Here is a 13724-nt window from a genome sequence, read left to right as displayed (position 1 = left end):
TGGGTTTGCCCCCATAACTGTACTACTGTTTCCCCTGTACCTGCAAAGACTGCTGAGTGATTTTTTTCTTAACAGAAGACATAGTCCTGGTCACAATTTTAGGATTCAAGCAAATGTGGTGTGTATGATTATGCAACAGGTAGATGTGTTAGGCGCTACTAATATTCTGTTTATTCATATTTATTAATGTAGCTATAATTGTTTCACATTGTATTGCTGACACTTGTCATGAACTACTCATTACCAGCACAGTACCAGAATTCTGTAACCAAAATATCAGATGACAGAAATATTGTTTACAAAAAATGTTATTTTATAATTACTAATTTTCCTACAATGGATGTTTCATGTATTCTTGTGCTTGAATCTTTTCGTTTGTCAGTTTGTCAACTCCCTGGACACTTGAACAGCAGTAAACAGTGTTAAAATGGCCATAGGCCTGACCCACAATGTTCGTTTTGTAGCACATCCACCTCCTTTGAAGCATCCAAAACTTCAGTCAAATTCTACATCTTAAAAGAGGTAGCATTTTAAAAACTTCCTGAAAGGAAGCAGAAGTGAAGATGACTGTAATTCACTCGAAAGCTTGTTCCATTCTCTGGCTGTAATTTCTGGAAATGCTTTGTTGCTTAAGGTTTTGGGCCTGGTTTTGAAGATATTAAGTATAAAGAGGCCTCAGGAGCCTCTTTGAAACTGACCTATTTAATTAATATTTACATAAAAATATCACCCTTGTGAAGTAAATAATACAAGAATCGGAAAACCTAATGGGCTGATATCTTTGTAAGAAATTTTTAGGGTACAATATTTCTGTCAGACAATATTTCTGTCAGACAATATTTTTGCTAACAATTTTATAGTGTACAACTGCTCTTTACTCCGACTAATTATTTGCTCTTAAACAACTGCCATAAGTATCCACTTCATCACTTATACCTTTTTCCTCTTGTCATCTTTCTATGAGTCCCTTTGTCATAAATTCTGATGTTCTCTAATTTTTTGACTCCTCTCTAATTCATTAACTCTTGATAACAACCTTGGCAGGCTTTATATTTGTCATCAGATTTTCCAAGCCCTGCATACCCACCATACCATCCATAAAATGCTGAATTGGCAATAAGTGAGTATTCAGGCAGCATTTTTCTATGTAAAAAGATAGAACATGCTGCTTACCTCCTTAGATTTATTCTAAACAAAATGCACAATTTGGAGGCAGGTCATAAGAAGTGGTACTTTATATACATGTGTGAGGAAACTGGCGTCGCTCTGTCATGGCATCTACTTATCCTGTTTTGTCAATGAAGTATACCTTTGCTGATAATAGCTGGCATTCCTCCCCCTGCTCGAATCACCAAAAACCTTACTTTTCAGCTGCAGTAGGAATGTCAAAATGTGCCCAAACATTTGCTATTGATCTTCAACCTACCATGCGCTACCCCAAAGAAATGTATTGCGCACTTACAATGTCATTGTGGCTGTACTGCCAATCAAATAAAAAAAACAGTGCTCAGTATTCCTTTTGTGATTGGACCCACCCTTCTAGTTTTTCGCAGTTGTTCTATCCCCCAAGCAGTGCTCTGTTTTTAATTAACCAAGCTCTTGTCATCATTAGGAATCCTGCTATCTATCCAGACCCCAGATGAAATCTGTCAGTTAAACTATATTCTAAGTGTGCTGTAATCACATTCTGTGCAGTTTAATTTAAGAATCAACTCCAGTTGGAAGGTAAACAGTATAATAACTGTGGTTCTTTTTATACTTTGGAGGCAAGGATATCTTCATGACAGAGGAGCAGAAGAAATATTACAATGCAATGAAGAAACTTGGTTCGAAGAAGCCACAGAAGCCTATCCCCAGGCCACAGGTACATGAGTGAAAGGAGCATATGTTGTGACTTGTACTGTATTCAGTTTAGAAGGGCCGACTGCTTCTGTGCAAGAGGTTACCTACGAATATTCTTAGAAAGGTTATTTTGTACTTATTGCTAATTAAAGTATTAGATAGTCCAAAGTCATGATATGCAGAATATTAACTCTGCAGTATACACTAAAACCTATTACCTTCATCTCAGAATGTACCTGGAGATTGATTCTATGTATAGTCATATATTTACTTCACATCAGTATCAGACCCCTGTGGCTGTTCTGACTAGGAATCCCTGGTATCATGTTCAGGACCTTCAAACCTTACATTACTTTTGGAATACCACCATGTGAGGTGGTGGCTGCGCTTCCAACTAGGAAGAATGCACTTGCATCTTCCTAAATGAATGGAAAAATCCACAACCTCATTCAACAACAAGCTGCCACAGTTTGATAGAATGTGGAGCTCCTGTGTCTGAATTCTATCACAATACGTTCGGAAAAACTCAGGCCCCAAATACCTCTAGGTTCTTATGTTAACAAGACTAGGAGAACATATTTCCAATCAGCTGAACCACCTTGCCAGGCCAGAAGATTTCCAGCAACCTAGAGGGATGGCACCATTGAGATGGAGACCAACCTTTTCACGGTTTAGTCTATCCCAGTGGTTTCTAGCTGTCCCTCTCTCTGTACTGTTTGTCTCACATTCCCTCAGCCTTCACTCCCCACCACAGCCCCTGTTTCCTCTCTCCATTCACATGCCTCACCAGCCTTTTGAATGTGGATGAGCATATGTGTTATTGAGTAAAGTGAAAAAAAAGATATAAACCATAAATCTGAAGAATTCAAAATGAAGAAACATCCCTCATAGAACATTAAGGCATAATTGGCTTAATTAAAAGCAGAGTAAAATGTTAAGACTTAGGGCCTAATTATGAGTTTGGCAGTCCCACAATGGGACTACCAAACTCACTGGGAGGACGCCATAGCGGTGACATTCACCCCAAGCGTATTACATTGTTCCCGCTTGCCTGACAGGTGGTAACATTGTAATATGCATGCCCGCTAGGCTGACCAGCAGGAACAGTGTTAGGATATTTGCCTCAGCTCCCTCGGAATGCTCACTGTCTGCAAAGCAGACAATGCATATTCTGAGGGTGCTGGGTGGGGGGGGCCTGCAATGCCCATTGTGGCCCCCAGCACTTCTTTTCCGCCAGTCTTTTCATGGCTGGCTCCCCCCATGAAAAGGCTGGCGGAAAAGGGGATTGTAATCTGCCAGGAGGTGCTGAGGTCAATGCAGCCATGGCTGGTTGCAAGCCAGCCCGCAGTCATGCCTTTGGGAACCATGTGCCAGCGCGGAAGAGACTCCTTTGGGAGTCCGACTGCCCAAGTCATAATTTTGACGGTCAAATTGTCACTGCGAGTTTGGCAATCTCGTAATGAGGCTCTTTTAAAGTTTCATAGATATATATTTTTTTTCACTTTAAATTTCTCTGATTTAAAAATAAGTTACTGTATTTCTCAGTTATAAATATGGCACAGTGTTTACTGGCCGCTGGGAGCAAGAGGCCTGCTATTTGGAAATGCAACACTTTGAAATAGGGAGAAAATGAAAGTGAGAAGAAACTTAAGAGTTAAATACCTCAGTGCTTCAGTTCTTCACCTCTGTGCCCCAGCATAGGTCATAAATCTGACTGAGCACTGCTAATTATCTGACCTTGCTATCTGCAGCCTGATGACGATAATGTAAAATTAACACGTAACTTTAAAAGGAAAATGTGGCCATGTGCTTATTTAAAAATGAACTCAAAGCTGTGAGCTACTCTGCGGGTATTTGCAAGCTGGTGGGAGACACCAAATCTAAATCATTAACTTATATTGCTGACTCCGATAGCATGATTCATGATCCAGATTAAAATGAAAACTATTAAATTTGAAACTTTCAGTCCATATGTACACATATATGATTCCTAACTACTGGTTGCAATTTGCAATCATTATGTTTGTTACCAGCAAAGATTTAATAGGCATATCTTAAAAATCCAATTTTCAGTGGGTTAGCATCTGACCTACATCATGCTTAATAATGAGGTAGGTTGTGAATTCTGGCTCACTAGTGTTTGTCACCTTTTAAATAAATCTATTATTTTTTTAAATGGAGGTCATTTTCCTTAAAGGAAAATGGGATGCATTTACAAAAATGAAAGGTTTCCTGATCTTTTTTTAGTAGTGGTCCAGAGATCCCATCGACCACTGCCAACCACTAAAAAACTGTTTTTTTCGACATTCACAATGGGGAAAGAGTCATTTGGGATCCCTTCATGTTTGTGCGTGGGTTATTACAATTTTTGTGTTGTCTGTAAAATATTATTGTGTTGCAAGTGGATTTCGGTCGTAAAGCATACTACATACCATGAGGAATCTGTATTTGAAAAGAATGGCTTAAACATGCCTCTTCCAAATACAAATTTGACATGGTTCCATGAACCTATATAACAATTCCCAAAAACTTTTCCTAATTGTTAAATGAGCCTAATACGTTAGATAATGTATTTTAGTGTTTGAAACCCTTCGATTTACTGAACAAGAGGTTTTACAAATGCTAAAACTTGTTATAAATCGGGCCCTTCATTTTAATAAAGTGCACATTTTGGACAGGCCCCTGCCATATGCAACCAATCACTAATAGCATCCAATTATGGTATGATACTTTTCCTCCAATCTGTTTTTCCCATTAGCTGACAAGGTCTACAACCATTTCTCATATGTATTCTGATTAAGTTTTCTATATCAGCACCCAATACTTTGCATTTTTTCTTTAATAAATAAGCATTCATTATATTTTGTGAAGAAATCTCTGTGAGGCAGGGTCAGCTATTTAAAAAGGATTGATATTTTTGATACCTACCCAATGCCACGTTATTTTCTGCACAAAAACCAAGAATAGCTTCCCATGTCTTGACCAAGAATAGCTTCCCATGTCTTTCAAATGTCGCATTAAAAACAATTGCTAGTATATTTAAAGCCCATTTTTCCCACATTAAAAAGGCTCTTTAGCTCTAATTTAAGATCTAGAGTCATGCAATGAAAGTGATGCAAATCGGTTTCATTTTAAAATGAATAAAAAAAATGTTTTCTCAAGTACGTGCTTCTTAAGAGAACCTTTAATGTCTCATCCTCTTAATGGAGATAGCATATGGAGACAAGCTTGCAAACTCCTGTTCTATCAGCCTTAAGTATGCTGATTTAACTAAGAAGCATGCGATGCAGTGGTCTTCTGACATGGAATGCTCCTACATGCAATAGTTTGTCAAAGGACAGAAAATGCAGTTCCCTTTACAGTCATGCCACACAAAGGTTTTTATGATATATGAAACACAAAACTTATTTTGAGTGTCTTTATAGAGCCCTAATTTTCAATCAAAGCTATTGCAAGACATCTTGACTTGGAAGCTTCTGCAGCACTTCAGGAAGAATTCCAGATGAGATGAAGTCTGAGGGTTCCTCTTAGTCAAGGACCACGATACCCTTGCAGATGGCCACAGTCCATTCTATTTTCTGACATATAACGGGGTATCTGAAATGCAAAATAGACACTAAGAACCTTGCACAGAATGACATCATTAGCACAGGGGATCTTCTTTGGAGCATAAATTCAATCTATTTAACCAAATCCAATGATGTCCTGTATTGACATCTACCTTTCGGTCACTGGTATTTAAAGTAAAAAAAATTGAATAATATTGAGTCATGGGTTGCGTTAGTTTTGTCCGTAAGATGGACTTGTGATGAGTTCATTGTGAGACCGAAACGTCGATGAATGACCCATCTTTCTTCCGAAACTACTTATGAACTAATGTTATGTCTTTAAGATATACTTCACTGGAAGATCCAGAAAGGGAGCATTTAGTACATTGTCATCTTTCTTCAAATACCATGCTGGAATTGTATTTCACTGTATTAGTGTAGACAGTGTCAGTGTACTTGAAACAATCGATACAGGATCCCTGAATTTAGGTGTTTTATGTTTAATTCTATAATTGATTTTCAACACATACTTTTGCAAGATATATCTGCTTTTTAAGATTCATTTTTGTGATACAATTCTGTTGATTCCAAATAAATTCTGTTGACTTTAAATTTAAAATGCAGTGAACAAAAGGTAGATGTCAATACATGGCATCATTGTATTTGGATAAGAGCCCTTGTAGGAACTCTTACCTCTTATACTATTAATGCGTAAGCCCACAAGGGTATATCGGGTTGCCCTCTTTTGATTATCATTATTGTTATTATTATTATTATTGACACAGGAATGTATGCTGAAATAAGTTTAAAGCAGCATTTCACTCAGCTCTGCATCCAAAGCCACGCAGATATTGATGTGTTTGGCCATTGTGCTATTAATCTCTTTCCTTGCTAGATAGTTTGTGGAACATGCATTTTGTTAAAATACTGGTTGTGGCAATGATTATCATTGTACATGTGAGGAAAAATATTCACATGATGCTCTAATACTGAATACCTTGGCCTTTTTCCAATTTATGCATTTCTCTAGGATGATGGGCATGAGCTAATATAATATGCTTTTAATTTATGTTTCAAGCAGGAGTTTGTCTATGTTGTCAGGGATGATGCCATACAGCCAATAGCCTTAAAACATTACCAGGTACCTTTACACAAGAGGTCAAGAGCAAAACACCTATTGATGCATCTGGAAAAAGCAGGTGCCTTCCAATAAAGATGCTAGATGGAAATATAAGGGATGCTTTGTATTCTTAAGATTTAACCTGAAAGCAGACTTAGCAAAAGTTTCACTAAGACCCAAAGTTTTTCAAAATCTATTGAGGGAAGTCATGGCTTGAATTCCCAGTGTCATAAGTATGGTTGACCTAACAAATTAGTCAGAAGATGTGGAAAGACACAATTAAGGCTGAAAAGCAGCTCCGCAAAAGATGAAGGACAAATTGTTCATTAGAACACATCCAAAACAAACTATCTTGTTGGCTATTTCTTCAATTCCAAGAAAATAAAAGGCTAAATCACAAAGACTTACTTGTAAAAACTTACCTTGTTATTATTTTAGTCCTTGATATTTTAGCTTTGGTATTCTGGTAACTAGATATTTCCTACTTGATGTTTCAGGCTACAACTATAGTGTTTGTTGATACTGCATTACTCAGTTTGGCATAGATGTTTTTCGTGGAGAAAATTAGAAGGGAAGCCAAAAAGCTGCCAAGAGGGTCAAGGCAGATTGTCTCAATGTCTCCTGAGCCACTCTATGTATCTTTTGATTGATGCTTTTCACATTCAGCTTCCTCACAAAATAAACAATAATTTGTTTTAGTGCTGGATTCTTCAAAGCTTGCCCAACCACCTGTAAGTTTGTTGGAATAAATTGTGTATGGTGTATTTGATTGATTAAAGGTATAGCTTTTTCCGATTAAGCATTAAACATATCTTTCCCCATCACAGTGCATGCACATATTTACATATGTATGTATGAATGTTTCCTCACTCAACCCCTCTTTACTTTTCTTTTTATATCTTTGTCTGTGGACTGTTTGTTTAAATGTGGTTTTCCTCTCTGTGCACTACACCTGTACCTCCAACTTCACCCACCATCCCTTCATTCAAGAACAAACTTCAAGGAATGGTTTTTGATTTTGTGACCAAGCAAGTATTTGACATTATGATCATGGTCCTAATTTGTCTTAACATGGTGACCATGATGATTGAAACAGATGACCAAAGTGACCAAAAGATCGAAATTCTCTACTGGATCAACCTGGTCTTCATCGTTGTATTTACTGGAGAATGTCTTCTAAAAATGTTTGCACTACGGCATTACTATTTCACCATCGGCTGGAACATTTTTGATTTTGTGGTCGTTATTTTGTCTATTGCAGGTACGTTTTCAGATCTTGTTTTAATTGTATTGTATAAATAATAGTAGAAATGTATACTATCTTATGGCAGACTATGAAGGCAGTTTTCCGGTCTTTAAACATCCTTACATTCAAAATGCTTCTTGCTGTGAACCTCTAAAAGGCTCTTTACAGCAAGCCTTAAGAGTTCATAGAAGTCAGTCTTTTCTAGAAAGCTATATTTTTCTGGAACCTAATGGTTAAACATATTTTAGAGACAGGTCTTAGGCTGTTGTCCTTAGGCTAAAGGAACTCATTGTTGATTAAATATTGAAGCAACATGAAGACCACTGTAGAGATGCCTCAAATGTTCTGCTTTTTCCCATTTCACTCTAGACATACTATTATTGCTATCCAGCATTAGTTGTCTTTAAATATAGATCTACGTGTGTCATGTTTTAAGAAATAGGAGTACACACTTGTTTGTAACAGTGGAAATAAGTAAACATTTCTCAAATGTTACAAGATTAGTTATTTGTTTAGGCAGTACTTAATTCCTGCTCATGTCTAAGTACACCCAACATAGGAGATTAGAGCACTGATGTACAAGGAGCTGAGGGAGAGTTGTACCAGATAAAACAATATAATTGTGCCAACAAACAAACTTGAACAACTTCCTCAGTTTCTTCCATTTCATTCTTCAGTACCTAAACATTTTGGTAAACCATACGCCATAACTAAGAGACAAGAGTTCCTCCTATTCTGTTTATTCCCACTCAGGGACCTCTTACACAGATCTGTTGAGGACACTAAAACCTTAAGAACGGTTCCAGGATAAGCTTTTTGTTTGCTTGCAGGCATGGCAAACTGGTAAACATATGATGGTATTAAAAAATAAACTATACTAATACAGTGACCATAGAGAATCACTGAAATTTAGCTTAGCAATCATAACAGAACCAGGGAGTGGATGCCTGTTTTCCCCTCCATAGTCATATGTGTTCAAGTAGAAAGATTGCGAAAAAATATGCTAAAAATGCCATTTAAAAGGAAATACTCCAAAATAGCTGGTGACCCTGTGTGTATGTTTGTACTGCAATTATATTCTGCTGTAGCATTCTCTTGACAAAAAGGAGGCACGATCAGAATAAATGCAGAAACCTTGCAGATCATTAATCTATGGAGGTAGACTCTACCCATCAGTAATAGGAAAATGGCACCTTCTTTCAATGTTAATAGCAATTTTAGTGCAGTACATCCATTCTAAATATCCAAAACCTTAAGGCAGTGCCTAGGAGTTGTATTAGTAGGGCTCTGTTCCAATATACATGCATTGTTGATGTTAATGGTGTCACATTTAGTAAGCGTAAACTTCTGTGAAATGAGACAACTATCTTCACCGTGGCTGAAGTGAAGTTGGTCTGCAGGACTCCTGCCGACCAAATATAAGGTCACATTTGTGGGGGGCATTGAATGCACACTTGGGTGGGCTGTGCATTTTCAAGTATGGAGTAAATCACAACACTGATTATTATTGCAATTAAGTAATATTTAATCCTCTTCAATGGGCCTGTAAGCATTGCTTTTTAGGTTAGTGGGCCTCTTGTCAACTCTTGACAGACTCCAAATGTTTGCTAATACGACAACTATCATGATAAACTATGCCTGACATGAAGGGTGTAGAGCACAGCAGGGATTCAAGTTTATTATCCTTTTAAATCACACTGCTTGGATTGAGGGATTTCATTGTTCTGAGGAGCACAAGTGGGCTACTTGTAGGCTATTCTAGAACATTTGTTTGATTTATATTTAGCTTACGTTTTTGGAGTCCTGTTACTTTCTAGAGCCTGAAAGCCTGACAACAGACTGCAGTCCATCACTTTGCAAGTGTGCATATTGTGATCGCTGCAGAATTCTGACCTATGGCATATGTAGAGGAACATGCTTAACTTATTTTGTGTAACTATCAAATGGAAGATTAACTTCTAGAGTGACTGCGAGTTACTTAGCTTAATATTTTCATATGCAGGAAAGGAAGTAGGAGCAGATGCACTCATATAGAGGAGGCCTTAACCATAAACCAGATGCCTAAGAATAGCCAGCCATAACAATCTCTCTACCTACTTTGCCAAATACTAATGGTTTAGGGAATAACACTTTAAAACACATCCTTTCACTTCAAAGCTGATTTCTTGAAATTCAAAACTTGAAAACACACCAGTTTTGATAACTGGTCTCATCTCTAGTCACTTGTTCAGTTGGTCAGAAACCATATGATGGTGAAGGAATTTTGTAAAATGCATGGGTACCGTTTGTAGTGTACTAACAGTCACCCAACAGAAGAGGAGTAGAGAAAAAAACAGAGAAGAGGTTAGGTCAGAAAAAGGAATGTAAGAAGTGTGGTGTCTTGCATGATTTGAGGGCTCCATATCCTATGTGAATCATAAAATGGCAGACCGGATATTTATCACTTTGTGACAGAGTACCATGTCTACCAAACTCTAACTCAGGACTTTAGTCTTTACTTCATTTAAACTAGCTGTAGCCATCTTGGTAGGTATGTGTGTGTAACCACAGGCTAGCTTTTCTGCTCCCATTTATAAGGGACCAAGCATGTACTTAGTCAGTCACAGTGCAATTGGGCAGCAGACAATCTGGTAGAGCACACAAGGTGAGCTGAAAAGCAAGCCCATCTGTGCACCAATCACATGTTTGGTGGGACATCATGGCCAGCACCTTCTTGAACAAAGGATTACCTCTAGCCTCTTTAGTTGTGAGTGTAAGATCCTAATAGTCATCTTCTCCAATCTCCTAGCTCAACATTGAGACCTTTCTGCCTTCTCACTCTCCTGAGCATGTTCAAGAGGTTAAAGGAACTTTTAAAGGAGGTCTGATCAATGCCAGATCTCTTCCTAATTATTGCTGGGAACTCTTTAATGTACTAGTGAACTCTGACCTTGATGCTTAGCTCATTTCATATGCATGGCTGAAAGACTCCTCCAACTGATGGTTCGAGTCAGTTGAACATGCAACCCTGCCCATAGCCATATTCGGGAAATGGAAACAATTATACACAACCACGACCACTGATACCTTCAAGAGGGCTCTGCGTTAACTGAATCATATTAGTCAGCTTGAACATAAACTAGCCGAACTTACAGACCATTTTACAACCCTCGCCTCAAAACAAGTTGCGCCTTCTCAAGGCAAATACACCATTAGATGGTGCACCAGAAGTTAAACTGCTGTACCTACAAACCAGGAAAGCTAATAAAACCTGGAGATGGAAATACTTGCTGGGCTTGCAGGTTAAATTTGGGAACCTGCTGCATTTGATATTTATGCCTACGTGACATGGAATCAGCGACGGCCAGCACTTAAGGAGTACTGCCTTGTGTGTGCTTATGTCTTCTACTACCTGGCTGTGAGGGTAAAGATTACACTAATCAAAGAAGTAGCCTTTCTGCAGCTGCTTCTATCCTGAATTGCAACTGTTTGAAAGGTTGACCAGGAAAGGAGAAGCAACACCAACCATTGTAAGCCATTGAGTATGACCTTCAGCTACAGAAAATCACTAACTTGATTGAAAGATTCCTGAGACATGAAGCAAACATCACATTCATAGAGCATACTCCTTTTTGCAGTGAGACAGACATCAATTATCTATGGCAAAAGGTAAAAGGAAGAGGGAAGCTGCCAAAAGAGAGAGAGTTACTTGAGATGAAGTAAAGGTTCCCAGTAAATGATCAAGAAAAAAAGGAGAATACAGATACCTATATATGGATTTCATGTTGTCAGCTGTGTTTCTTTTAAATAACTTTCTCAGCAAGGATGGGTGCATTCCCTGATGCTTCCCCAGTTCCACACCAAGAAGTACAGAGTGAAAGGAGTAGAAATGGTATCCTTAGTAGTCTATAGAGGTTAAAGAACATAATTACTGGACCATTGCTGAATAAACTTGGCAGTATATAAACCCACACCACTGGATTGTTTTTTGTTTATAATGTGAAACAGATTACCACTGGTCAACCATTTCAAGATGCAATGGATAAACACATACCCCCCTGTTTTCACTCAAAATAATAGACTTTGAGAATTCTACCTCACTCTATCACATTAGAATAGGTGGCTAATGGTAGCTTTGAGTATAAACTATAACATGACTGTTTCATCATAGTGTGACAAGAAATTGCTTCATTGAGGAAGCCAACAGTGGCTTCAGTATCCACAAAATTAAGCAGATAGGAAGCAATGTGTTCTAATAACTAGTGTCTCATTTTTCTGGCATTGTGTGATAGAATCATAATACCTATTCTTGAAATTGAGGGGACAGTTACCCAGCAATAGTATACATTTGTTGGAGCTGGGATTTGGAATAGGGCCCTTCAGTAAAGTATGTACACTAGAGTGCATCTCTTGGGTAAAGAATACATGTACAATGTGAGATCATAGACACTGCCTTTGCTGGAGGTTCAGCTCAGACGACATCAATATTTATAACTGTCTGCAGTGGAATAGTAGTGTTACTCAGCTATTGTGGCCAGGTAGATCATGGCAGCTTTTATGCAAAGTTTGGTTTTATCTCCACTGCATGGTCTGCAAATATCCATGGACCTTATTCAAAAAAGCCACTGGGTGTCGGTGTGCACTTTACACCTCATGCATCATTCCCATATCAATGTCTCTGGATGCAGCATGTAAATGTTGAAGAGGAGGAGGATAACATATGATCTCTGATGGACTGAACAAAGCAATGTGATTAGTTTTGAAAATAATAAATTCAGCTTGTTTGGTACGACCTGTAGCAGTTAAATGCCCTATCCCATGCTCCCATCATATTCACAAGTGTGTCCAGCAGAACAAAAGACACCATGTTCCACAGTGTCAAAAGCCACTAAACAGTTAGTTAGCAGTAAACCTTCTGCTCTACCGCTGTTCTTCAGTACTAGAAGATGACTTCCTAGAAATGGGATGAAGCTGGTGGGTCAAGGTTATTTTTATAAATAATGACAAGCCTACTGCATTTTTAGCTTTGGATAAGTTTCCACACTGCAGTACTGCACTGACTAACATAGCCAGCTGTTCTGACTCAATCAAACCATATTGTCTGTGCATTAACTGCATGTTTTCATAGAGCATACACCTCACACTATTCCATTAACAATGTGTAAGAGAAGGCCAGACATTGACACTAGGCACCGTGGACTCTACAGTAGTAATGGCAAGAGCAATAAATTACTATATGGCAATATTATCTTCTCAAAAGCTCAACAAAACATTACCGAAGCCCTGGGAGGAAAGGGCAGCATCTCCTCCTCAAACTGTGGTCAGTGCCTTATTGTTTCTAAATGTTTATGGCTATTTGAATTGGCTTTGGAAATATATGTAGCACAATCATGTCTCTTCGTCTTCCTTTATAGTGTACAGTTTAATAACTCATTGGGAGCTTGCTGCACGGTGCTCACACAGGATCTTTGCTGCTTAAGTTGTGCAGTTTGCTATTCTGGATATTCCTGCTTTTTCTGGGTGGGCACATGATTTGGATGCACGCTCAGATGGCAGAGCCTGGGTTCCATGATTAACACTAGCTGTCTTGTGATTGGGTGTTTTAAGTAGTAACTGACTGCAGACACTTGCCAAGTGAGCCACTAAAACTTGGAACATAAGTCTAAGTGTTTCATAGAAGTCCTCTAATGAGGTGCTATATTAAATTGCCTGGTCAGTTGTATTAAAGTATATTGACCTGAAGAAACAGCTTGAAAAATATTTTCTAATTTCATATTGGGCTTAATATGTGCCTTGTATAATTCAGATTAGTGACACAGAATTGTGTAGATTACTATTTGAGGACTTTATGCTTCAAAATGAATATTTTTACCCATAACAGCAGGTCATTTATACATTCAGTTAGTAATATATTTATTGAGTGTTCTGGAAGCTTTTCTCAGTGTTTCCAGACATTTACAAATTTCTAAAAGATACCACTTTGTAGGTG

The 13724-nt window shown here is 38.1% G+C and overlaps 1 protein-coding gene across 1 annotated transcript in view; it reads left to right on the top strand.

Moving 5' to 3' along the window:
* SCN4A (sodium voltage-gated channel alpha subunit 4) overlaps nucleotides 1–13724 on the top strand; it is a 1135018-nt gene that overhangs the window by 921331 nt on the left and 199963 nt on the right. Inside the window, exons 25-26 of the mRNA XM_069238085.1 lie at nucleotides 1760–1864; nucleotides 7501–7771. Of these exons, the coding sequence (XP_069094186.1) occupies nucleotides 1760–1864; nucleotides 7501–7771 (376 nt within the window). The remainder of the gene's footprint in view (nucleotides 1–1759; nucleotides 1865–7500; nucleotides 7772–13724) is intronic.

The sequence above is a fragment of the Pleurodeles waltl genome, chromosome 6 (genome assembly GCF_031143425.1).
Source record: "Pleurodeles waltl isolate 20211129_DDA chromosome 6, aPleWal1.hap1.20221129, whole genome shotgun sequence".
Classification (NCBI taxonomy): domain Eukaryota; kingdom Metazoa; phylum Chordata; class Amphibia; order Caudata; family Salamandridae; genus Pleurodeles; species Pleurodeles waltl.
Note: the sequence above shows the minus strand (reverse complement) of the source record. Positions and strands in the feature narration are given on the sequence as shown.